Below are 26,634 nucleotides of genomic sequence, written 5' to 3' on the forward strand. Positions count from 1 at the left end.
CCTTCCTAAACCCATGCTGGCTGGGCCTGATCCCTTGGCCATCCTCTAAGTGTTGTGTGATTGCACTCAGGATGACCTGCTCCATAATCTTTCCTGGCACTGAGGTCAGGCTGACAGGCCTGGAATTCCCTGGCTCATCCAACCGGCCCTTCTTGTGGATGGGTACCACGTTGGCCAGCTTCCAGTCATCTGGGATCTCTCCAGTGAGCCAGGACTGATGAAAAATAATGGAGAGTGGCTTGGCCAGCTCATCTGCTAGCTCTCTCAGCACCCTAGGATGGATTCCATCTGGTCCCATTTACTTGTGGGGGTCTAAGCTGCTGAGGAGAGCTCCTATCACTTGCTCATGGAACACAGGGAAACCATGCAGCTCCCTGGCTCCCTCTGCCAGCTCTGCAGGCCAGCTGTCTGGTAGACGTTCTTTCCAGCTAGTAAAAACTAGATTAAATTAGATTAGATTGGATTGGATTGGATTGGGTTGGATTGGATTGGATTGGAATGGAATGGAATGGAATGGAATGGAATGGAATGGAATAGAATAGAATAGAATAGAATAGAATAGAATAGAATAGAATAGAATAGAATAGAATGGAGTAGAATAGAATAGAATGGAGTAGAATAGAATAGAATAGAATAGAATGGAGTAGAATACAATGGAATGGAATGGAATGGCATGGCATGGAATGGAATAGAGTAGAATGGAGTGGAATGGAATGGAATGGAATGGAATGGAATGGAATGGAGTGGAATGGAGTGGAGTGGAGTGAAATGGAATGGAATGGAATGGCATAGACTAGAATAGAATAGAGTGGAATAGAGTGGAATGGAATGGAATGGATTGGAATGGAATGGAATGGAATCAGAATGGAATAGATGGCATGGCATGGAATGGGATGGAATAGAATGGAATGGAATAGACTAGAGTAGGGTGGAGTGGATTGGAATGGAATGGAATGGAATAGAATAGAACAGAACAGAACAGAGCAGAATGGAATGGGATAGAATTAACCTGGTTGGAAAAGCCCAACCTATCACCCAACACCATCTAATCAACTAACCCACGGCATTCTTCAGCCATAGTTAAACCACTGTTGACAGCATGGAAGACAGGGTATTCTTGTGCCTTACTGGAATACTTTACCTTTTCTCAGGCGTGGGGTTCATCTTAACACCAGGCACTTAGTCAGCCAGTGAAGGAAAGAGACTTGCACAGCGTGCTCCGACCAAAACGCTTCTGTGAATCACCCTGGATGCACTTTCCAGCAGGAAGTGTTGCTTGCCCCCTTGTTGGAGGGCAAGTAAAGACTCAACTAGCCTCTTTAAAATGTCTCATAAAATTGTATTAACAAAAGAGCAAATACATTACACAGAGACCGTCACCACAGGATGTTTACATAATGCCCACTGTGGACGAGTACTAAATACCATAAAAGACCTGAGACCCCCCCCAGAAAAAGTCCACAAGTCTTGGCTCTCACGAGGCAGCTAGAGCCCCATTTCTCTTCCCCCTCTTCCCCCTCACATTTCAGCTTCTGCACTGTGGACTTTGCTGGTGGTTATTGCAATCCCTATCGCGAGGCTCCCGTTGTCGGCAAAGAGCTGGGCCAGGGAAGTGTTCAGCACGAGGCAATCCCCGTCCGAAATGACGGAGTCCACACACTCCAGCACCGACCTGGGGGTTGCCTCCCACTTAAGGCGCCTCTGGTTCCTGTTGAGCTCCAGCCGGTAGGTGAAGTTGTCGGCTTGGGTCGGCGTGCCGATCAGCATCATGGTGGCAAAGAACTGGGGGTGGCCTTCATACTTCTCCTGCTTCCTGAGAACCAGCAAAAACTGGTGGCCAAGGCAGGAGTGCATGATGATCCAGTCTGTGGGGGCGGGGAGGTGCATGTCCGTGGCCAGGAAGACAATCTCTGCTCCCTGAAGTATGTTGATGCGGTGGGTCTGTCTCAGGTGGGACACCACCACCTCCAGGTGCCCTTCCCATGGGCAGGAGAAGAGTGGGCAGGTGCAGGGAACAAGCTGGGGGTCGTGCACTGCTTCGTGGTGATGGCAGGGAGGAAGGAGGCCTTGGTCCGTGGATGTCTGGGCAGCTGCACAACGGGTCGGTGCATACTACGGGAAGAGAGAAATGACATGTAACAGCAGGCAGGCCAGGAGCTCGGGCAGGTGTGCGACCTGCAAGCCCCACAGGCATCAGGCACCTAATACCCCACCCAAAACAGCAGGGGAGGGAATGCCAGCAATTCAGAACACTGGAGATCAGGGCAATCCAGACCTGGATCTCCACAGCAAAAGGTATCCTGGAATGGAATGGAATGGAATGGAATGGAATGGAATGGAATGGAATAGAATAGAATGGAATGGAATGGAATGGAATGGAATGGAATGGAATGGAATGGAATGGAATGGAATGGAAAAGAATTTAATAAACCAGGTTGGAAAAGACCTTTGAGCTCACTGAGTCCAACCTATCACCCAACACCATCTCATCAACTAACCCATGGCACCAAGCACCCCATCCAGTCTCTTGCTAAACACCTCCAGTGATGGTGACTCCACCACCTCCCTGGGCAGCACATTCCAATGGCCAATCTCTCGTGCTGAGAAGAATTTCTTCCTAAGCTCCAGCCTAAACCTCCCCTGGCACAGCTTGAAACTGTGTCCTCTTGTTGTGGTGCTGGTTGTCTGGAAGAAGAGACCAACCCCCACCTGGCTACAACCTCCCTTCAGGTAACTGTAGACAGCAAGAAGGTCTCCCCTGAGCCTCCTCCTCTCCAGGCTAAGCAACCCCAGCTCCCTCAGCCTCTCCTCACAGGGCTGTGCTCCAGACCCCTCCCCAGCTTTGTCGCCCTTCTCTGGACACCTTCCAGCAACTCCTTGCTCTCAGTGCTTATCAAATTAAGAGAATGAATTTCTAAATTCAATTACATCCTCCCTGGAAGTGCTTTCTCTGACTTTGGTAATCTTTGGAGAAGAATTATACACAATCTGTAAAGCTTCCCATTTAAAAATCTGATTTCCTAATCTGAGGGGCCCAGAACTGGACACAGGACTCCAGGTGTGGCCTAACCAGTGCTGAGTCCAGGGGCACAATGACTTCCCTGCTCCTGCTGGCCACACTATTCCTGATGCAGGCCAGGATGCCATTGGCCTTCTTGGCCACCTGGGCACATTGCTGGCTCATGTTGAGCCTACTATCAACCAGTCCCCCCAGGTCCCTTTCTGCCTGGCTGCTCTCCAGCCACTCTGACCCCAGCCTGTAGCACTGCATGGAGTTGTTGTGGCCAGTGTGTAGAACCTGGCAGTTAGATGTGTTCAATCTCATACCCTTGGACTCTGCCCATCTGTCCAGCCTGGCAAGGTCGCACTGCAGAGCTCTCCTACCCTCTAAGAGATCAACACTTGCCCCCAGCTTGGTGTCATGGACTCTGCCCATCAGTGGTGGCAGTTACCTCGTTCTCCAGCAGAAGAAAGGAGCCGGTCGAGCCACGGTAAATCACTTCAAATGAAAGTGATGTATGTGCTTAAAGAACAATTTCATTAGTTTGGCAGGGAAAATATGATTAAAAGGGGAGGGGTTGGGGGGAAAGAAAGCCTAACAAAGCAAGGACAGCATGGGGCATTTTATATAGTTAAGGCTCTTGCAGCTCAGAACAAGGAAATGAAATATGCATGGCTTTATGATTCTTTAATGAAACACACAGGCAAAGACAAGCCTTCCTCCTGCAACAGTGTGCTTTATAGCACTCATAAGTTGTGAAAGAAAAGCCAGGGTTGAGTGTATACAGTGCTTGCTTTGTGTGTGTGTGTGCTTGTCAGTGTATTTTTGCTTAATTGATGTGCTTACCTCCACAAACCTTCAAACTGGTCTCAAAGGTGGGTGGATGGCGAGTTCAGGGCATTCCTACACTAAAGGAAATCTGAGTTGAAGTAGGGCAGCTGGTACAGAAAGCAGCAGCTCTTGCAGAAGGATTCCACATGAGGACTAGGGAGCAAACCCCTGTCAAGTGGATGTTTTTGAAGAGAAATGAGACTTATTCAGCCAAAAGTATATTTAAATGCAGTACTGTTCAGGAAGAGCAATGGCTCTCCACAATAACTCTGTGCACAGGCAAACCCTGAGGCACAGGCATGCTGGTCATGATTCATCCTATCCAATTTTAAGTGTTTGCTTGAACCATTGAGATGGAAACCTGGTTATCTTGGGTTGCCTCTGTAATCAGTGAAGGGAGGCAGACCTGAGAATCATAGAATCATAGAATCAACAAGGTTGGAAAAGACCACAGAGACCTTCCTGGAGGAAGACCCAGATCTTAGCTGGAGTAATTAATTTCCTAGGGGTGGCACAGGTGCCACCTTATAGGCTGGGGTCAGAGTGGCTGGAGAGCAGCCAGGCAGAAAGGGACCTGGGGGTACTGGTTGATAGGAGGCTGAATATGAGACAGCAGAGTGCCCAGGGGGCCAAGAAGGCCAATGGCATCCTGGCCTGCATCAGGAACGGTGTGGCCAGCAGGAGCAGGGAGGTCATTGTGCCCCTGGACTCAGCACTGGTTAGGCCACACCTTGAGTCCTGTGTCCAGTTCTGGGCCCCTTAGTTTAGAAAAGATGTTGAGTTGCTGGAAGGTGTCCAGAGAAGGGCAACAAAGCTGGGGAGGGGTTTGGAGCACAGCCTTGTGAGGAGAGGCTGAGGGAGCTGGGGTTGCTTAGCCTGCAGAAGAGGAGGCTCAGGGGAGACCTTCTTGCTGTCTCCAGCTCCCTGAAGGGAGGTTGTAGCCAGGTGGGGGTTGGTGTCTTCTCCCAGGCAACCAGTACCAGAACAAGAGGACACAGTCTCAAGCTGTGCCAGGGGAGGTTTAAGCTGGAGGTGAGGAGAATGTTCTTCCCAGAAAGAGTGATTGGCCATTGGAATGTGCTGCCCAGGGAGGTGGTGGAGTCACCGTCACTGGAAGTGTTCAAGAGGGGATTAGACGTGGCACTTGAAGCCATGGTTTAGTTAGTCCTGAGGTGTTGGGTGACAGCTTGGACTTGATGATCTCTGAGGTCTTTTTCAACCTTATTGATTCTATGGTACTGGATACCAGTGTGCAGGCAATTGAATCTCTCCCATGCTATGATAAACTAAATATGAATCCCTTGTGAGAATTAGCAGTTAGAATAGAATAGAATAAACCATAAGGGGTGGCATGTTGCAGTTTGAGCTGGGTGCCCCCCTGGTGTGTTCACTTCCTGTGTCCAGAAGTCCAGCCCAGAGGGATGGACACAGGAAATTGTGTATTTCCTACCATAATTCTTTGCACCACTATAAGATCCAGTGCGGGGTCTGGCACTTTCTCTTTTCTTCCTCCTCCGCCAGCCGGTAACTGGGGGAGATGTCTCCTGGCTTTGGGCCTGGCTAGGCCCAAGGCCACAGGGGGATGGGCAGTCTCAGGCCTGGCCAGCTGAGACTAGCCCAGCAGAGGGAGGGGGAAGAAGGAGCCCTGAGGGTCTCGGGTGTACCCTCAGGTGGGAATGGGATGCCTCTGGGTTTGCTTTGGGATCTTTCTTTGTCACTGCGCTTTGGGTTCTCTGTAACATTCACTGCTTTCTATTTAAACTTTCATCAGTTTTGCAATCCGTTTGTCTGAGTGTTTTATTCCTGCCCGTGGTGGGGAGAGAGGGGGCTGCCTCAACCCAGCACATTCTTGGTAGCAGAGGATGGTTGTTGTGGGGAGGGGGTCTGCCTCTAAACCCACCACAGGAATGGAATAGGATAGGATAGGATAGGATAGGATAGGATAGGATAGGATAGGATAGGATAGGATAGGATAGAAATAGGATAGGATAGGATAGGATAGGATAGAATAGAATAGAATAGAATAGAATAGAATAGAATAGAATAGAATAGAATAGAATAGGAGTAGGATAGGATAGGATAGGATAGGATAGGATAGGATAGGATAGGATAGGATAGGATAGGATAGGATTGGGATAGGATAGGATAGGATAGGATAGGATAGAATAGAATAGAATAGAACACAATAGAATAGAATAGAATAGGAGTAGGATAGGAGTAGGATAGAATAGAATAGAATAGAATAGAATAGAATAGAATAGAATAGAATAGAATAGAATAGAATAGAATAGAATAGAATAGAATAGAATAGAATAGGAGTTAACCAGGTTGGAAAAGACCAGGGCTGTGATTTGGGCTGCTGTGAGACTCAAGATTGCTCCCAAAGCACTGGGTTTCAGGAATAGCTGTCTCTTCCTCCACTGACATTTACCAGGAAGAATAATTGACTATTTAAGCCCCATTATTGAACCTGGCAGCTTTTGCTTTGGAGACTTATGGCTTCAATAGCACTGTACTACTTCTCCCTTTCCTCATTATTTTATTTGTTTTGCCATACAAAATTCAAGGCTAGAAACTCTCCAGGAAGATAATGAATTGAGGGCAGATAAATGACTGTCATTGGCCGGGAAATAAAGCAGGCTGTTATAAACTAATCGAGGTGCGCGGCTTCAGCTGCCTCCTTATCGGGGTGGGATTGCCTGGTGCACACTTTAATTCCACATTCATTTTTGCCTCCCATTAGGATGAAAGTTATGGTTAATTTCAACTCTTTTTTTGGTTGTTTTTTTTTTTTTGGGTGCAGGAGGATGCTGCAGTGGCAGATCATAAAAGCCCTTTCAAACAAAAACCCAAACCCCCAAAGCCAACCCTGAAATGCTAATTGCCTCGTAAAATGAATTTGAATCTCGCCGTCTAATACAGTGGGTGTGAGCAATTAGTTTCCCTCACCAAACTGTTAATGCAACATTAGTGATTATACTAATTAAAACTAATGAACTCAGACTCACATGCTGATAAAGCTCTTCAACCGCTCGACAGGTTCCAGCCTTCTGTCAGTTTTATTTAACTCCTCTGGAGGAAGAGGAATCTTAAATTAACCTCTTGAATAGTCAGGGTTCGAAACGGGAAGCTTTATAGGCTGGGGCTAATTCTTCTCCAAAGATTACCAAAGTCAGAGAAAGCACTTCCAGGGAGGATGGAATTGAATTTAGAAATTCATTCTCTTAATTTGATGAGCACTGAGAGCAAGGAGTTGCTGGGAGGTGTCCAGAGAAGGGCGACAAAGCTGGGGAGGGGTCTGGAGCACAGCCCTGTGAGGAGAGGCTGAGGGAGCTGGGGTTGCTTAGCCTGGAGAAGAGGAGGCTCAGGGGAGACCTTCTTGCTGTCTAAAACTCCCTGAAGGGAGGTTGTAGCCAGGTAGGGGTTGGTCTCTTCTCCCAGGCAGCCAGCAGCACAACAAGAGGACACAGTCTCGAGCTGTGCCAGGGGAGGTTTAGGCTGGATGTTAGGAAGAAGTTTGTCCCAGAAAGAGAGATTGGCCATTGGAATGTGCTGCCCAGGGAAGTGGTGAAGTCACTGTCTCTGGAGGTGTTCAAGAGGGGATTGGATGTGTCACTTGAAGCCACGGTTTAGTAGTCATGAGACATTGGGTGACAGGCTGGACTTGATGATCTTGGAGGTCTTTTCCAGCCTTATTGATTCTATGATTCTATGATTTGGAGCACAAGCCTTATGAGGAGAGGCTGAGGGAGCTGGGGTTGCTTAGCCTGGAGAAGAGGAGGCTTAGGGGAATCCTTCTTGCTGTCTCCAACTCCCTGAAGGGAGGTTGTAGCCAGGTGGGGGTTGGTCTCTTCTCCCAGGCAACCAGCACCAGAACAAGAGGACACATTTTCAAGCTGTACCAGGGGAAGTTTAGGCTGGAGGTGAGGAGAAAGTTCTTCCCAGCAAGAGTGACTGGCCATTGGAATGTGCTGCCCAGGGAGGTGGTGGAGTCACCATCCCTGGAGGTGTTTAGGAATAGACTGGATGGGGCACTTGGTGCCATGGTTTAGTTGATTAGATGGTGTTGGGTGATAGGTTGGGCTTGATGATCTCATAGGTCTCTTCCAACCCTGTCTATTCTATTCTATTCTATTCTATTCTATTCTATTCTATTCTATTCTATTCTATTCTATTCTATTCTATTCTATTCTATTCCATTCCATTCCACTCCATTCCATTCCACTCCATTCCATTCCACTCTATTCTATTCTACTCTACTCCATTCCATTCCACTCCATTCCATTCCATTCCATTCCATTCCATTCCATTCCATTCCATTCCATTCCATTCCATTTTTAGTGTCTCAGTAGGTGAGAATCATCTTTAAAATCTGTTTTTTGAATCACTGACACCTTCTCTTTCCCCCCTAACTTCTCAATTTGCAATATCATGAAAGAATAGTTTTGTAATTCCCCCTCTCTGTGAGAAACTGTCTCACAGCACGAGTTACCTTTTGACTTCTACTGTTGAGGTATGAGTGTAACTATTGGTATTCCTGTGCCCTTCTTGGTCTTTCATGTGGCTGGGAACAGAACTTCTGAATTTAAAATGCAGAATGGGAATAAAATGGTCACCTTGAGTGTATTTAAATACTTGGATAAATATTGCTGAACAATTCCTCCCCTCCCTCCCCCTCCATGTTTAATCTGCTCTGGTATTTACTTTCCATCATTTATTGTCTGATCATCTAATAAAATTAGGTTTGTTATATTGTGGAGCCAGGCCAGTATTATCCTCAATGATCTTTTAGCCTGTTGGCCAATTTCAGTTAAGTTTCACTGTATGAAAGCAGGCTCCAAGGCTTTCATTTTCAGCTGGTTCTGCGAGAAGGGGAAGCAGGGCAGCATATGACCCTTTGGCGTCTCCAGAGAGGATCGGCTTGCCACGTGGGCAGCATTACATTGTCAGATAGGAGGGAGTATAAACAACACCAGTTTGACCCCAAATGTCTTACAGACACCAGAGAACCCACATGAGACAGAGTCCTTATGAAGAGGAGAAAAGGCTTCAGCCGGAGAGCTCCTCATTAGATGCGGGATAATCCCACCGCAAGACACCAGGGCCTGCAGGAAACCAGGGCCTGGCTGCTCTCAGAGAAATGCCTTTTTAATGATGTAGCTTATTACACTGTAAGTCTTTTGAAGAGCAAGTCGTTTGGCAAAGAGCAATTTATAAACACATGGTGCTTCCCTTATGAAAAGAAAAGAAAAGGGGGGGAAAAAGGAATAGAAAAGAAGGAAAAAGGTTAGGTTTGGAGACAGGGACTGAGTCCTGCTCCAGGCTTTCCACAGGCATTCTGCTGAAAATGCAACCAACCTCTCTAGGTGTGATTAAGCTGTTGTGACTTTGACATCTGAAGAGTAGGTGGCTAACTCAAGAACATCAGATCCTTTTGCAGCAGAGCCCCAAGGGCAATTCACTTCATCCCAGGAGATGCTAATGGACCATCTCTCTACACAGAGCCAAGGCCAAAGTCATCCCAGAGTCAGACCCACACAACTGGTTTCTAGACAAAGAGCAGAAGGGCACCTGTATGTCAGTTGGAATGGAATGGAATGGAATGGAATGGAATGGAATGGAATGGAATGGAATAGAATAGAATAGAATAGAATAGAATAGAATAGAATAGAATAGAATAGAATAGAATAGAATAGGTTGGAAAAGACCTCAGAGATCATCAAGTCCAACCTATCACCCAACACCATCTAATCAATTAACCGTGGCACCGAGTGCCAAATCCACTCTCCTCTTCCTAAACACCTCCAGGGATGGTGACTCCACCACCTCCCTGGGCAGCACATTCCAATGGCCAATCACTCTTTCTGGGAAGAACTTCCTCCTCACCTCCAGCCTAAACCTCCCCTGGCACAGCTTGAGACTGTGTCCTCTTGGTGCTGGTTGCCTGGGAGAAGAGACCAACCCCCACCTGCCTACAACCTCCCTTCGGGGAGTTGTAGACACCAAGAAGGTCTCCCCTGAGCCTCCTCTTCTCCAGGCTAAGCAACCCCAGCTCCCTCAGCCACTCCTCACAGGGCTGTGCTCCAGACCTGGTCTATTCTATTCTATTCTATTCTATTCTATTCTATTCTATTCTATTCTATTCTATTCTATTCCATCCCATCCCATCCCATCCCATCCCATCCCATCCCATCCCATCCCATCCCATCCCATGCTATTCTATTCTATTCTATTCTATTCTATTCTATTCTATTCTATTCTATTCTATTCTATTCTATTCCATTCCATTCCATTCCATTCCATTCCATTCCATTCCATTCCATTCCATTCCATTCCACAATGTGCCACCACTGGTCTCCTCCACCACCCCAGGTGTGACAAGGGACAACAAGGGATGCAATCACACTGTAGGTAGGTGAGCAACCTGGAAACATGCCACGAACACTTGGTGGCTTTTCAGCTTTGATGTAAAGATTTCTGTGGACATGGAAGGACCCAGGCCTGCAGCTGTGCACTGCTTTGAGTGGGAGCTCCATAGCAACTCCCAGGGTTTCTGCTGCAACAAAACTGGCATTTTCTTTGCCAGTGAAATATGCCATCTATTCCCTTTTCTTACTCTCTTCCTCCTCTTCCTTGGCTTCTCAGGGCTTGATTGCTCCTTCTCATCTGTATGGAAACTGCCTCCAACAATTTTCTGATTCTCAGCTTCTTTCTGCCTCATAAAAGCTCTGCCACCCACTAACATCCACCTCCACATTACTTACACCCACCACACAGGGACAGATGCTTAAAAGGACTATAAAGGTGACACGAAAAAAAAGCCAGCAAGTCTTTTAATCCTGGTCTTCACTGAATTTTCCCTCTGCTGGTTTTTTTTTCAGCATGCAAATGAGATTTTGTAAATCTCCCAGATGAAACAAAAGAGAGGGGGGAAAAAAAAACCCACAAGCCCTCAACCTACTCTGTCAAAAGCTGTCCTTCCATAGCTGAAATTAAGAACCCTAATCCAGGGCTCAGGTTGGGGATTTATCTAAAGTTTTAATTACACAAAGTTCTATTCATTGTAAATGCATTGGTTGAATTTCTTAAGTACTGAATATTAGTTGCACCTTTGGCAGGGGAAGGATTTGTTTTCCCTGCTGTCAAATGGCAGCGAGAGGACAACTTCGAGCTCTTGCTAATCTCACTTTGCAATATAGAATCATAGAATCAGTAGGGCTGGAAAAGACCTCAGAGATCATCAAGTCCAACCTAGCATCCAACACCTCAGGACTCAATAAACCATGGCTCCAAGTGCCAAGTCCAATCCCCTCTTGAACACCTCCAGGGATGGTGACTCCACCACCTCCCTGGGCAGCACATTCCAGTGGCCAATCTCTCTTGCTGGGAAGAATTTCTTCCTAGCCTCCAGCCTAAACATCCCCTGGCACAGCTTGAAACTGTGTCCTCTTGTTCTGGTGCTGGTTGTCTGGGAGAAGAGACCAACCCCCACCTGGCTACAACCTCCCTTCAGGTAGCTATAGACAGCAAGGTCTCCCCTGAGCCTCCTCTTCTCCAGGCTAAACAACCCCAGCTCCCAAGAAGGCCAATGGCATCCTGGCCTGCATCAGGAATAGTGTGGCCAGCAGGAGCAGGGAGGTCATTGTGCCCGTGGACTCAGCACTGGTTAGGCCACACCTTGAGTCCTGTGTCCAGTTCTGGGCCCCTCAGGTTAGGAAAGATGTTGAGTTGCTGGAAGGTGTCCAGAGAAGGGCAACAAAGCTGGGGAGGGGTTTGAAGAACAAGCCATCACTGGAGGTGTTTAAGGAGAGTCTGAATGAGGCACTTAGTGCCATGGTTTAGTTGATTATTCCCTTCCCTTCCCTTCCCTTCCCTTCCCTATTGTGCTAGGCTCAGAGTAACTCTCTTCTTTTTTACACACCCCTTCCTCTTCTTCATCAGTGACCTAGCCCTGAGCTTTCAGCTGACCCCTGCTCTGGCAACCTGACATCTGAGCATGACAGTGAATGACAAAACAAAAAGGGTCTACCTGTTACAAAATTCATCATTGCCCAACTGTCAGCTGGAAGTGTGTCTTGAGTTTGTGCAGTCAGTCTTAAGGAAGGGGGCGGGGGGAAAAGTTGAGCAACCCAGAAAATCCATGTGAATCATTAGCCATGGGCTGGAGAAATGATGTTAGCTTGTGTAATGTGTGCTGAGGCTTCATTGATACTTTCTGTGCAGCCAGGAAAGGGACATTTCTGGGAGAACATTTGGCCTGTGTCACAAATAGCTCCCTTAATTTTGTGCAAATCACAGCCTGCTCCTCCTTCTTCCTCCCCCTCAAATTCTCAAAGAATAGTTCCTCCAGAAGTTTTCTTCACGTGGGGAGAGTGCAGGTGGAAAGAAAGAACAGAAAGGGAGGCTCAGCTTAGCCAGGGAAGACAATGTTCCACCTAGCACAAGCAAATTATCTCTATTAATAGAGTGAAAGTTTAAAGGCTTTTGTTGAAGAAAAAAACACCCCACCATCCTAAAACATAAAACCAACAACCTGCTAAGTTAACATTCAGGCTCAGGGAAAGGTGCTGCCTTGACAGTTTCTGAGGTTGCAGAGCTCTGCCTGCAGAAGTAGGAGAGCCTAGGAACAATGGTGTTAAATTCCCTCCTCCCCAAAGTTTGCCCTGTCAAAATGCATCAGGTATAGAATGGAATGGAATGGAATGGAATGGAATGGAATGGAATGGAATGGAATAGGACAGGATAGGATAGGATAGGATAGGATAGGATAGAACAGAATAGAATAGAATAGAATACAATAGAATAGAATAGAATTAACCAGGTTGGAAAAGACCTCAGAGATCATCCAATCCAACCTATCACCCAACACCATCTGATCAACTAAACCATGGCACCAAGTGCCACATCCAGTGTCTTCCAAAACACTTCCAGTGATGGTGACTCCACCACCTCCCTGGGCAGCACATTCCAATGGCCAATCTTGCTTTCTATGAAGAACTTCTTCCTCCCATCCAGCCTAACCCTTCCCTGGCACAGCTTGAGACTGTGTCCTCTTGTTCTGGTGCTGGTTGCCTGTGAGAAGAGACCAACCCCCACCTGGCTACAACCTCCCTTCAGGTCTGCTCTGAGCCTCCTCTTTGGGTTACATGCCTTATTCACAGCCACTTTAATGTTCCCCCTCACATCCTTGCTTGTCTTGGGGGAAGGTTGTATGTTTTAACTTTAGCCAGGCCCCTCTCATGCAGGCAGCTTACAACATGTTCTTATACATTTGTCTGACTGTACATCACTCCATATCTTGCCACTATACTCAGCAATGTTTAGGCCACACCTTGAGTCCTGTGTCCAGGAAGAAGGATATTGAGACACTTGAACGTGTCCAGAGAAGGGGAATGAGGCTGGGGAGGGGTCTGGAGCACAGCCCTGTGAGGAGAGGCTGAGGGAGCTGGGGTTGCTTAGCCTGGAGAAGAGGAGGCTCAGGAGAGACCTTCTTGCTCTCTACAACTACCTGAAGGGAGGTTGTAGCCAGGTGGGGGTTGGTCTCTTCTCCCAGGCAACCAGCACCAGACAAGAGAACACAGTCTCAAACTGTGCCAGGGGAGGTTTAGGCTGGAGGTGAGGAGAAAGTCCTTCCCAGCAAGAGAGACTGGCCATTGGAATGTGCTGCCCAGGGAGGTGGTGGAGTCCCCATCACTGGAGGTGTACAATAGGGATCGGATGTGGCACTTGGTGCCATGGTTTAGTCAGTCCTGAGGTGTTGGGTGACAGGTTGGACTTGATCTCTGAGGTCTTTTCCAACCTCATTGATTCTATGATCATAAAAGTGAATAATTGCTCAACTGTTCTGATACATTTATGAGGTTTGAGAATTTTAGAGTGGAGTTAATTCCCCCCCCTCCCCTCCTTCTGTATTTCCAGCTTTCTATAGAGAGCTTTTAATAGAGCTTTCTGTGTGACAAGTCACTGAACAAGATGACAGACTAATCACTTCAGCACAGCAATGGCATTTCAGACTTTCTTTCTCAGGACAAACCTCTCTCCTTCTACCCAAAAAGGTTGCCAGGACTTGAGGGTAGAAGTGTGATGGCTGAAGGATGAAACCCTGAGAGCAGATCTGCTTCCTCTTCCTCACATCACATTGGTGCCTGCTTGCTCCTTGGACCACTGCATACATGTGAGGGAGAGCACAGTCCCAATGCCCAGGGCTCAGGCAGCTGAGCTCCCAGCTGCAGTCCTTGCTTCCTGCCTGGGTATAACCCTGGGGTGAAGAGCATGGCTTTGCTGCAAGGAACTTTACAGCTCCATGACAACCTGAGTCAATGTGGGTGGGCATCGAGACATCCACTTCTCATTTCATGTAGGACTAGGAGAGCTTGGGACAGAGCTCTGGGACCAGAGCTGACAGCTAGGAATGGCTGTGTGGTGGAATGGAATGGAGTGGAGTGGAGTGAAGTGGTATGGAATGGAATGGAATGGAATGGAATGGAATGGAATGGAATGGAATGGAATGGAATGGAATGGAATGGAATGGAATGGAATGGAATGGAATGGAATGGAGTAGAATGGAATAGAATGGAATTAACCAGGTTGGAAAAGACCTTCCAGATCACCAAGTCCAACCTATCACCCAACACCACCTAATCAACTAAACCATGGCACCAAGCACTCCATCCAGTCTCTTCTTAAACACCTCCAGCAATGGTGTCTCCACCACCTCCCTGGGCAGCACATTCCAGTGGCAAATCTCTCTTGCTGGGAAGAACTTCTTCCTAACACCCAGCCTAAACCTCCCTTGGTGCCGCTTGAGACTGTGTCCTCTTGTTCTGTGCTGGTTGCCTGGGAGAAGAGACCAACCCCCACCTGGCTACAACCTCCCTTCAGGGAGCTGTAGAGAGCAATGAGGTCTCCCCTGAGTCTCCTCTTCTGCAGGCTAAGCAACCCCAGCTCCCTCAGCCTCTCCTCATAGGGCTGTGCTCCAAACCCCTCCTCAGCTTTGTTGCCCTTCTTTTGTGCTGCTTGTCAGGACAAAGGCAGGAATCCCACATGGAGTTCCTGGAAGGGAGGCACCCACACTCCCAGGAGGAGCCATTCCAGCATTTCTGAGCCTTTGCCAGCAGCTACTTGCTCAATGAAGGCTGTTAGGCACCTCCATGCCCCTGTCAACATAGCTTCCATCTGTCTTTAAAAGCCTTCATTTCCCTTCTTTCCACCCTGTGAGCACTCACTGATGCCTTACCCTGCAATTTCCAAATCCACAGCAAGTCCACTCTAACTCAGGATAACAACTTTAAGAGCCACAGGGCTTGCAAAGACTTCAAGGAGAATGATGGAATTGCTTAGCAGAAGAAACACCTGTGACAAACAACAGGGCACATTTTGGGTGGGATTTGTCCTGTCTAAATGCCTATGTCTAAAAGACAGACAGATGCAAATCTGAGCTGTTCACCTGAAGCTCCTTTAATGATGGAGATAAGATGTACTCCACAGAGCAATTCATCATCTCTAGTTTGAACATGCCCATCTTCAGAGAAGGATGAAACTCCTGTGCAGCACCTGCAGGAGATCACAGAGTCACCAAGGTTGGAAGAGACCTCAAAGATCATCGAGTCCAACCTGTCACCACAGACCCCAGGACTAAACCATGGCACCAAGTGCCATGTCCAATCCCTATTGAACACCTCCAGGGATGCTGACTCCACCACCTCCCTGGGCAGCACATTCCAGTGGCCAACAACTCTTTCTGTGAAGAGCTTTCTCCTCACCTCAAGCCTAAATTTCCCCTGGCACAACTTGAGACTGTGTCCTCTTGTTCTGGGGCTAGTTGCCTGGGAGAAGAGACCAACCCCCACCTGGCTACAATCTCCCTTCAGGGAGTTGGAGACAGCAAGAAGGTTTCCCCTGAGCCTCCTCTTCTCCAGGCTAAGCAACCCCAGCTCCCTCAGCCTCTCCTCACAGGGCTGTGCTCCAGACCCCTCCCCAGCTTTGTTGCCCTTCTCTGGACACATCGGAGATGTTTGTTTCTCTTCCCTGGCTACAAGTGTAGCTGGGGTGGCTGGCCCAGGACTGGACATCAGGCCTGACTTTTTTCACTGTGTTCTCTGCAGCAGCAGAGTCCTTAGTTTGGCTAAGAAAGGGTGTCAGGAAACAACCTTTGTGAGTGTTTAATGGGTGATTATGAGCTGCCTATTTGCCTGATAGAGACAATCCCTTGAGCTGACACATTTTCTCCCCAGCTAAGGGCTGGTCATCCTCATTTCCAGGCCTCTGGATTGAACAGGGAAATAAAACTAATTTACAGCTCTTGCCATCAGGAGGACAAATTTTCATCTCTGTCCTTGGGGTGAGAGGCACTAGAGCAAATGAATGATGGCTGACCCATGATACCTCTTAGAGATTGCAGCTGGGTCATCTCATTTGTTGTTTTAACACAAGAAATTAAGAGCCTTAGCAGGGCAGTCACAAAACCAGAATTGCTAATGAGAGGAACACTGCCTCTCTCTGAAACACCTGCTGGAATTACATGAGGGAAAAGCTCAGGGATGACAGACAGGACCTTGAGCTGTGGGCCTAAATCAAGGAACCCAGTAGGACTTCCTGCTTGCTCTGGCTTCTTCCTCTCATTGCTACCTGGAAGTTAGAATAGAATAGAATAGAATAGAATAGAATAGAATAGAATAGAATAGAATAGAATAGAATAGAATAGAATAGAATAGAATAGAATAGAATAGAATAGAATGGAATGGAATGGAATAGAATTAACCAGGCTGGAAAAGACCTTTCAGATCATCGAGTCCAACCTATCACCCAACACCATCTAATCAACTAAACCATGGCACCAAGTGCCCCATCCAGGCTCTTCTTAAACACCTCCAGTGATGGTGACTCCACCACCTCCCTGGGCAGCACATTCCCATGGCCAATCTCTCTTGCTGGGAAGAACTTCTTCCTAACATCCAGCCTAAACCTCCCCTGGTGCAGCTGGAGACTGTGTCCTCTTGTTCTGGTGCTGGTTGCCTGGGAGAAGAGACCAACTCCCACATGGCTACAGCCTCCCTTTAGGGAGTTTTAGACAGCAAAAAGGTCTCCTCTGAGCCTCCTTTTCTCCAGGCTAAGCAACCCCAGCTCCCTCAGTTCTTTCTGGCTGCCACATGTCATACAGCCAAAGGGGCAATTAGCTATGTACTTCCTTGGTCCTTTTCTCTCCACCACTTCCCACAGCTAACTGTCCACCAAAGTCATTTTGAATCACTCAAGGGTAAGTGAGCAGGACAGCTCATTCCCAACAGCAGCTGCTGCAGCACACTTCTGGTGCTGAACCAAATGGGGGTGGGTCTCTTCTCCCAGGCAACCAGCACCAGAACAAGAGGACCAAGTCCCAAGCTGTGCCAGGGGAGGTTTAGGCTGGAGGTGAGGAGGAAGTTCTTCACAGAAAGAGTTCTTGGCCATTGGAATGTGCTGCCCAGGGAGGTGGTGGAGTCACCATCCCTGGAGGTGTTTAGGAAGAGACTGGATGAGGCACTTGGTGCCATGGTTTAGTTGATTAGATGGTGTTGGGTGATAGGTTGGAATTGATGATCTCGAAGGTCTTTTCCAACCTGGTTAATTCTGTATTCCATTTTATGTTGATGTACCTTACAGTGTAGGTTTGAGGGTATATGGTGGGTTCTGTCTACAACTCCCTGAAGGGAGGTTGTAGCCAGGTGGGGGTTGGTCTCAATCTCAATCTCAAGCTGTGCCAGGGGAGGTTTAGGCTGGATGTTAGGAAGAAGTTCTTCCCAGAAAGAGAGATTGGCCATTGGAATGTGCTGCCCAGGGAGGTGGTGGAGTCACCATCACTGGAGGTGTTCAAAAAGGGATTGGATGTGACACTTGAAGCCATGGTTTAGTTAGTCCTGAGGTGCTGGGTGCTAGGTTGGACTTGATGATCTCTGAGGTCTTTTCCAACCTTAGTGATTCTATGATTTCATGATTCTCTGCTTCTAAGTTTTCCTGTGCCTGGGTGTCTGAAAGCCAAGGAGACCACAGTGAGAATGCATCCCAGAAGTGTTTTTGTTTCCAGAGCCCCCCATGGAGAGCCACATCTATGTGTGTAACCACGAGAGGCATACCTTCCACCTTCACAAACCCAAGTCCATAGAAAGAGAAGCTCTTTCACCAGGGAAAAATCTTTCTCAAGGAAAAACCTAAAGGCTCCTTAGCTGTGCCAAATTGATTCCTTTGTTTTCAAGCACGAATATCAATTAAGCTGAAGCCATGTGCTAGCTTAAAAGCAGGGTGAGATTTATGTGAACAATCAGTTTCAGTTACAGGGAATTAAATGTAAGTGTATAGTGCAGGCACAGGGTGCATCACTTTCTTTCTATGCAATTTGTTTCCTGCTGCTGGCACTCTGGAGCAAAGGGGATCTCAAGTAAATTTGGCTCCCCATTATACACCCAAATCCCAGCAGCATAACTTCAGACACCTGGCTAAGGGTCACCTGCAGCTGGGCATGGCATGCAGGTGACATCATTTCAGTGCAGGCACCTCAAGCTGTTGTAGGCATCACTGGGAGCCATGGGTCCAGAGGGAGGAGCAGCTGCTGAGTGGCCAGAATGGGTCTCAGTTACAGTGCAGTTGTATTGACCATTTGCCATCCTCATGATTTCTGCTGCTATTATTTCTCTGGCACTGAGCATAGCAGGCATCTTGGAAAAGGGCTGTACAGAAAGGGTGAGCTGCAATAGCAAGTGCAAGTGCTGGGTGATGCACTTTGGTCACAACTACCCCATGCAGCGCTACAGGCTGGGGTCAGAGTGGCTGGACAGCAGCCAGGCAGAAAGGGACCTGGGGGTGCTGGTTGATAGGAGGCTGAAGATGAACCAGCAGTGTGCCCAGGTGGCCAAGAAGGCCAAGGGCATCCTGGCCTGCATCAGGAACAGTGTGGCCAGCAGGAGCAGGGAAGTCATTGTGCCCCTGGACTCAGCACTGGTTAGGCCACACCTTGAGTCCTGTGTCCAGTTCTGGGCCCCTCCGTTTAGGAAAGAGGTTGAGTTGCTGGAAGGTGTCCAGAGAAGGGCAACAAAGCTGGGGAGGGGTTTGGAGCCCAGCCCTGTGAGGAGAGGCTGAGGGAGCTGGGGTTGCTTAGCCTGCAGAAGAGGAGGCTCAGGGGAGACCTTCTACAACAACCTGAAGGGAGGCTGTAGCCAGGTGGGGGTTGGTCTCTTCTCCCAGGCAACCAGCACCAGAACAAGAGGACACAGTCTCAGGCTGTGCCAGGGGAGGTTTAGGCTTGAGGTGAGGAGAAAGTTCTTCACTGAGAGAGTCATTCATCATTGGAATGTGCTGCCCAGGGAGGTGGTGGAGTCACCATCCCTGGAGGTGTTCAAGAGGGGATTGGACGTGGCACTTGGTGCCATGGTCTAGTCATGAGGTCAGTGGTGACAGGTTGGACTGGATGATCTTTGAGGTCTCTTCCAAGCTTGGTGATTCTGTGAACACTTCAGCAGCTTGCTGCCCAGGGCACTGGCTTTCTTGCGGTACTCCACGGCAATAAAGTGAAGCTGAGAGACAAGGCAGAGGTGATGAACCCAGCCTGCCCTGGTGCAACCACAGCAAACAGCTTTAAGAGCCTCCTTTTTTTGTTTAATAAAGGGCACTTGTGGAGCTGTGGCAGCCTATTGCTTACACACAGTTGCAAATAAAGAAGGAATGACTGAGGTGGGTTGCTCTCCCCTGCTTTTGGATGTGATGAAGGCCACTGCATTAGCAAATCTCCTAGCTGCCGTGATAACATTTCTGACCGTGGAGCCAGCACTGGCACCCCCGGTCCCAGCTTTCCCTACCTACTCTGAGACAAATTGACCCTGCCTGAGTAAGAAAGGACTTTTCCTAATCACATTAGGATCAGCTTAGATGGCAGGAAGGGTTAACAAAATTACAGCTTTTAAACCATTCCCTTTTCTTCATGAACATCTGCGTTGATACAAGCCTGCAGAGAGCTAAGGAAAGCTGAGCTGTGGCTGATCTCATTATAGCTTTAAAACCCAAAACACGTGATGAAGAGCTGGGCTGTGGCTGTAATAAACCCACCAGACTTTAGGTAAGAGGCAAGACAGGGCTCTGCTCAAGCCCAGAGTGGGTGTATTCTTATTCTTGGTAAGGAATAAAATGATGCTTAAAGAGAATAGGATAGGATAGGATAGGATAGGATAGGATAGGATAGGATAGGATAGGATAGGATAGGATAGGATAGGATAGGATAGGATAGGATAGGATAGAATAGGAAAGGATAGGATAGAATAGAAGTAGAAGTAGAATAGAATAGAAGTAGAATAGAATAGAATAGAATGGAATAGAATGGAATAGAAGTAGAATGGAATGGAATAGGAGGGGAGGGGAGGGGAGAGGAGAGGAGAGGAGAGGAGAGGAGAGGAGAGGAGAGGAGAGGAGAGGAGAGGAGAGGAGAGGAGAGGAGAGGAGAGGAGAGGAGAGGAGAGGAGAGGAGAGGAGAGGAGAGGAGAGGAGAGGAGAGGAGAGGAGAGGAGAGGAGAGGAGAGGAGAGGAGGGGAGAGGAGAGGAGGGGAGGGGGGGGGGGGGGAGGGGAGGGGGGGGGGGGGGGGGGGGGGGGGGGGGAGGGGAGGGGAGGGGAGGGGAGGGGAGGGGAGGGGAGAGGAGGGGAGGGGAGGGGAGGGGAGGGGAGGGGAGGGGAGGGGAGGGGAGGGGAGGGGAGGGGAGGGGAGGGGAGGGGAGGGGAGGGGAGAGGAGAGGAGAGGAGAGGAGAGGAGAGGAGAGGAGAGGAGAGGAGAGGAGAGGAGAGGAGAGGAGAGGAGAGGAGAGGAGAGGAGAGGAGAGGAGAGGAGAGGAGAGGAGAGGAGAGGAGAGGAGAGGAGAGGAGAGGAGAGGAGAGGAGAGGAGAGGAGAGGAGAGGAGAGGAGAGGAGTAGAATGGAAATGGAAATGGGAATGGGAAGAACTGTTATGATACAGCTCCTCTCATCCCAGACATTTATCCAATGAATTTGGTTAGAACAATCTTTTGTTTTCCTGTTCACACCCAACAGTGATTTTGTTCTACTTTTCTACCTTTCTGCTCAAGATCTGCAGTTAAATGTTAAAGGCATAGCCTAAAGCTACCGCAGGCAGGCAATGACCCTGAGGCCGGAGAGCCACTGGGTAATATGCTGGCGACAGAAGCTCTGAAGCTCAACCTGGTTGCCAGCTCCCTGGAGAGAAACAGGGTAATGGTCCTGTGAGTGGTTGAATCTGCATTTTTTTCTGATCACTCAGATTTACTGCAAAACTGATGATAGTGCAGGGCTTGTACTTTTCTCTTGTCTTTTTCTTCCCTTTAATACAGTAAAGTGGTCCACTATTAATGGACATGCATTAAACCGCTTGGCACAGCATGTTCAGCGCTGAGAGAAGGTAATGATCATTTCAGGGCCACTGCTAAGAGAACCAGTTGAAGCAGCTTGGGGCAGAGTGAAAACCTAGTGCTTGGGGATTAATTATCTGGAATTTAATGAGGCCAAAAGCCAGGTAGCAATTAAATGTCTGTAGATGGAGAGGGTAGTTTCATAACAGACTTTGGTGGCGAGGCTGCCTTTAAAAGTTTTCAAGCTCTTACAGCAGTCTATTACCAATTTTACCACTTTCAGGGCTCTGCTGTGAGCCAGATTAGTGAAGTGATCTGCATTGCAGGCTCTTTTAGAGGATTAGAGTTGAGCTGTGACATTTCAGAACCAGGCTCAGGTTTCTGCCACACTGGAGCAAGGAGGAGAAAGCATGTGCCTGCCTGCATGCACGTGTGCATTTAGACACATCAGTACAAATGCATGGCTGAAGTGATGTTTGCACAAAGCACAGCACCAGAGTCCAAGACTCGTAGCTCATGGCTATACTGCTCAATCACAGAGGGGTGGGAAACAATCTCTTGCCAGAAGAACAGTGCTGGGCCCCATCCTGTTCAGTATCTTCCCTGATGATCTGGTGCCATGGTTTAGTCATGAGGTCTGTGGTGACAGGTTGGACTTGATGATCTTTGAGGTCTCTTCCAACCTTGGTGATTCTGTGGTTCTGTAATGAGGGGATTGAGTCCATCAGCAGTAAATTTGCAGATGACAGCAAGCTGGGGGCAGGAGTTGATCTGTTAGAGGCTAGGAGAGCTCTGCAGAGGGACCTTGACAGGCTGCACAGATGGGCAGAGTCCAACGGCATGAGACTGAACACATCTAAGTGCCAGGTTCTACATATTGGCCACAACAACCCCATGCAGTGCTACAGGCTGGGGTCAGAGGGGTTGGAGAGCAGCCTGGCAGAAAGGGACCTGGGGGTACTGGTTGACAGCTGGCTGACCATGAGCCAGCAGTGTGCCCAGGTGACCAAGATGGTCAATGGTATCCTGGCCTGCATCAGGAATATGCTGGAGGGAAGGGATGCCATCCAGAGGGACCTGGACAGGCTGGAGAGGTGGGAATAGAATAGACCAGGTTGGAAGAGACCTTCAAGATCATCACATTCAACCTATTATCCAACCCACCTGATCAACCATGAGAGTGGTGAAGCCCTGGAATGGGTTGTCCAGGGAGGTGGTTGACACCTCATCCCTGGAGGTGTTTAAGCCCAGGCTGGATGAGGCTGTGGCCAGGTTGATCTAGTGTGGGGTGTCCCTGCTCATGGCAGGGGGGTTGGAACTGGATGATCCTTGTGGTCCCATCCAGCCCAGATTGCTACTATGATGCTATGGTATAGGTGTCTGCTTTGCTCTAAACAAGATCCATTCCCAACCCCTGTTTGATCCAGTCCAGTTTTTCTGCAGAGTTCCTGTTTTCCTCTGAGTACAATAACCATATCACTTCTGCTGTTGCTGTCATAGCAAGGAGATCAGACACGCTCCCTGGCTTCTCCATACAGTACATCAACCCTGCTTATGTACAATGCTACAATAAATTATTACATCAAACAGGATGCAGACAACAGGATTGAAACACTATGGCATGACAGAGATAATATGAAATTATAAAGCACACAACCTGACGAGGTCTGTGTGTATGTATTAATTTGTGTATGGGGTCTAGGAAAGTGTTTGTGGAACAGTGTGGCCAGCAGGAGCAGGGAAGTCATTGTGCCCCTGGACTCAGCACTGGTTAGGCCACACCTTGAGTCCTGTGTCCAGTTCTGGGCCCCTCAGTTTAGGAAAGATGTTGAGTTGCTGGAAGGTGTCCAGAGAAGGGCAACAAAGCTGGGGAGGGGTTTGGAGGACAAGCCCCATGAAGACAGGCTGAGGGAGCTGGGGTGTGTTTAGCATGGAGAAAAGGAGACTCAGGGGAGACCTCATTGCTCTCTACAACTCCCTGAAGGGAGGTTGTAGCCAGGTGGGGGTTGGTTTCTTCTCCCAGGCAGCCAGCACCACAACAAGAGGACACAGTCTCAAGCTGTGCCAGGGGAGGTTTAGGCTGGAGGTTAGGAAGAAGTTCTTCATAGAAAAGAGTGATTATGCATCGGAATGTGCTGCCCAGGGAGGTGGTGGAGTCACCAGCACTGGAGGTGTTTGAGACTGGATGAGGCACTTGATGCCATGGTTTAGTTGATTAGATGGTGTTGGGTGATAGGTTGGACTTGATGATCTATTTTGAAGGTCTTTTCCAACCTGGTTAATTCTATTCTAGTCTAGTCTAGTCTAGTCTATCCTATCCCATCCCATCCCATCCCATCCCATCCCATCCCATCCCATCCTATCCTATCCTACCCTATCCTATCCTATCCTATCCTATCCTATCCTATCCTATCCTATCCTATCCTATCCTATCCTATCCTATCCTATCCTATCCCATCCCTAAGGACCCAGTCTCTGCAGGTAAAAAGATTATCTTCATGTGAAGAACACAGAGCAATGACTTGTAACAGTGTCTATCCTTCTACAGGCACCTTTTTTTCTGGACTATATATGCTATCAGCTTACATTTACCCTTTTCTTTTTAAGCACTGTGTTTCTGTTTGCTGTATGTGACAAGTGCCTGAACTGATTATTTCCAACCCCAGCATAATTAATGACTTTCTGTAACTCCAAAAATCAAAGGTATTTTGATCAGCTTGAAAAAAAAAAGACCCCAACAAACACCACCAGCCACCCTTGTTTCTGCTGATGGGAGGTGTGAACCTGTCCCTGCTGAGCCCCTGAGACTTTCCCTGACTTCAGAAGAGGTTTCATCTCTCATTCCACAGAATTGCTGAGAATGCCTTCTTAATGAAAAGAGAGGAGCCTGGGACTTTGAGCTTTCTGCATTGCAGACCTTGCTTTAACCTCAGAAAGGCCTTGGATTTTCCAGCTCTAAAACGCTGGTGACAATATTTATAAGCAGACAGGGAGTTTCTGCTTCAAGAACATTTTATGAAAGCCTGGCTGTTTGCCAAAGACAAGCATGATATTTTCCAGACCAGTGAGCCATGGACTCCCTACTGCAGGGAGAAAAGGAAAAAAAAAAAAGGAAAAGGAAAAGGAAAAAAGAAGAAAATAAATAAGAAAAGAAAAAAAAAAGAAAATGGAAAAAGGAAAAAAGAAAAAGAAAAAATACTAAAGGAAAAAGCAAAAAGAAAAATGAAAAAGTCATAAAATGAAAAAAAAATAAGAAAAAGGAAAAAAGAAAAAGAAAAAAGACTAAAGGAAAAAGGAAAAAGAAAAAGGCAAAAAGAAAAATGAAAAAGTAATAAAGAAAAGAAAAAAAAAGAAGAAAAAGGAAAAAAGAAAAAGGGAAAAAAAGGAAAAGGGGAAAAAGAAAAAGGAAAAAGAATAAAGGCAAAAGAAAAAGGCAAAAAGAAAAATGAAAAAGTAATAAAGAAAAGAAAAAAAAAAGAAGAAAAAGAAAGGAAAAGGAAAAAAGGAAAAGGAAAAAAGGAAAAGGAAAAAAGAAAAGGGGAAAGGAAAAAGGGGGAAAGGAAAAAGGAAATAAGAAGGAAAAGGAAAAAAAAGAAAAGGAAAAAAGAAAAAGGAAAAGGAAAAAAGAAAAAGGAAAAAAGAAAAGGGAAAAGGAAAAAAGAAAAAAGAAAAGGGAAAAGGAAAAAGGGGGAAAGGAAAAAAAAGAAGAAAAAGGGAAAAAAAAGAAAAAGGAAAAGGAAAAACGAAAAGGGAAAAGGAAAAAGGGGGAAAGGAAAAAGGAAAAAAAGAAGAAAAAGGAAAAAAGAATAAAAGGAAAAATAAAAGAAAAAGGAAAAAAAGAAAAAGGGAAAAGGAAAAGGGAAAAAGAGGAAAAGAAAAAGGAAAAAAAGAAAAAGGGAAAAGGAAAAAGGGAAAAAGGAAGAATAAGAAAAGAAAAAGGAAAAAAAGAAAAAGGAAAAAACAAAAAGGGAAAAGGAAAGAGAAAGAAGAAGAGAAAAAGGAAAAAAAGAAAAAAGACAAAAAAAGAAAAAAAAAAGAAGAAATGGGAAAAAAAAAAAAAAAAAAGGAAAAAGAAGAAAAAGGAAAAAAAACCACACCAAAAACCCCCAAACAAGTAAAAGAAGATCCAGCCACCTGAAACATGAGTTTCACTATTTAATTAGAACAGAAGTGGGGCACTAAGGCATTCTAGCACTGCCAGGCTGGTACCCCAAAGGCTGAGGGAGGAGAAAGCTCACAGCTGGGATCCCTGGTGTGGAATGACTGGGTCTGTTTTAGGAGCCCCCAGGAGCAGATGCTCTGCAGGGAGAACACTCTCTGCCTTCTCCTGTATGGAGAAACCATCTGGATGGGTCAGGATGTGACTGATGGAAAAGCAAAGGAGCAACCTGGAAAATAGGCAGGGAGAGGATGCTGCAGCTACTGTGGAAAGCAGTGGAGAGAGCTGGAGCCCTGCTGTAGTAGGTAAGTGCTGCGTGCAGGCCTGGCTGGCATTTAGAGCGCTGAAGCACCCGTCAGTGTGTCTGTGAGCCGGGGTGACTTTCATGAAGCCTCAGAGGGCAAAACGTGCTGATCCAGCAGCCAAGATGTGCCTGCAGAAGCTGTTAAGAGAGAGGAGCACCAGGAAAAGCCACCACGGAGGGAATGGGCTTGATGTGACGAGCATCAAGGGAATGTAAGGCCCTTGCAAAACTAACCCGAGGAAGAGGAGTCCCAGCCAATCAATACAAACCCCTATTGTCAATCAGCTCTGATTGATTTTTCTGGGGTTATCTCATTGCCTCCACTACAACCCCCAGCAAAGTTACTGTGTTTCCCACAACAGACATGTCGTTGCTGTGGGGATATTAAAGCTCTCCCTAGCTGGAAGTGTGTGTGTGTGGGATGCTTAATTGCCAGGCTTTGGTGAGGGGTCTCAAGCTGCTGCTATTTTGTTAACATGCAGGAAAAAGAGAACACCAAGCAAAGTCTTGACAGCTTCTCCAAAGCCTTCCAAAGTAATCAGTTGTAGCCTTTCTTTCTTTTTTTTTCCCCATGCTGACACTACCATTCCTAAAAATACCATATTTTGCCCATTTGCATGTGATCTCTATTGATGAAAGTCACTTTGTCCAAACTGGAGGTCTCTCTAAAAGGCATCAGCGAGCTGAAGCTATGACCTTTAGCTCCTGAGAAAGGATCTGGGCTTTGGATTTATGCAGCTGGCATGGTTAGGTTACCATAAGAGCCTCTTCTAGCTTGAAATTTATGTCTGGGAGGAAGGGAAATGTCACTGTGCCCATACCAAAGCTTCACTTTTTTGTTGTGCCAGTGAAGTTTCAAAATGAGATCACTCCTTCTGCCTGCCCCTGCCTGGCTTTGTGGGCTCCTTCCAGATGCTTGTCCTCGGTGATGGATGAGCATGCTGTGAGGACACAGTGATGAGCAATGGAAAATCCTCAGCCATG

At 47.4% G+C, this 26,634-nt stretch overlaps 1 protein-coding gene across 1 annotated transcript in view; it reads right to left on the reverse strand.

The window, feature by feature from the left end:
- Nucleotides 1-1,324: 1,324 nt before the first annotated feature.
- Nucleotides 1,325-26,634, reverse strand: part of SIAH3 (siah E3 ubiquitin protein ligase family member 3) — a 54,420-nt gene continuing 29,110 nt past the window's right edge. Inside the window, exon 2 of the mRNA XM_009907707.2 lies at nucleotides 1,325-2,112. Coding sequence (XP_009906009.1) covers nucleotides 1,519-2,112 — 594 coding nt within the window. The 3' untranslated portion in view covers nucleotides 1,325-1,518. The remainder of the gene's footprint in view (nucleotides 2,113-26,634) is intronic.

The sequence above is a fragment of the Dryobates pubescens genome, chromosome 7 (genome assembly GCF_014839835.1).
Source record: "Dryobates pubescens isolate bDryPub1 chromosome 7, bDryPub1.pri, whole genome shotgun sequence".
NCBI lineage: Eukaryota > Metazoa > Chordata > Aves > Piciformes > Picidae > Dryobates > Dryobates pubescens.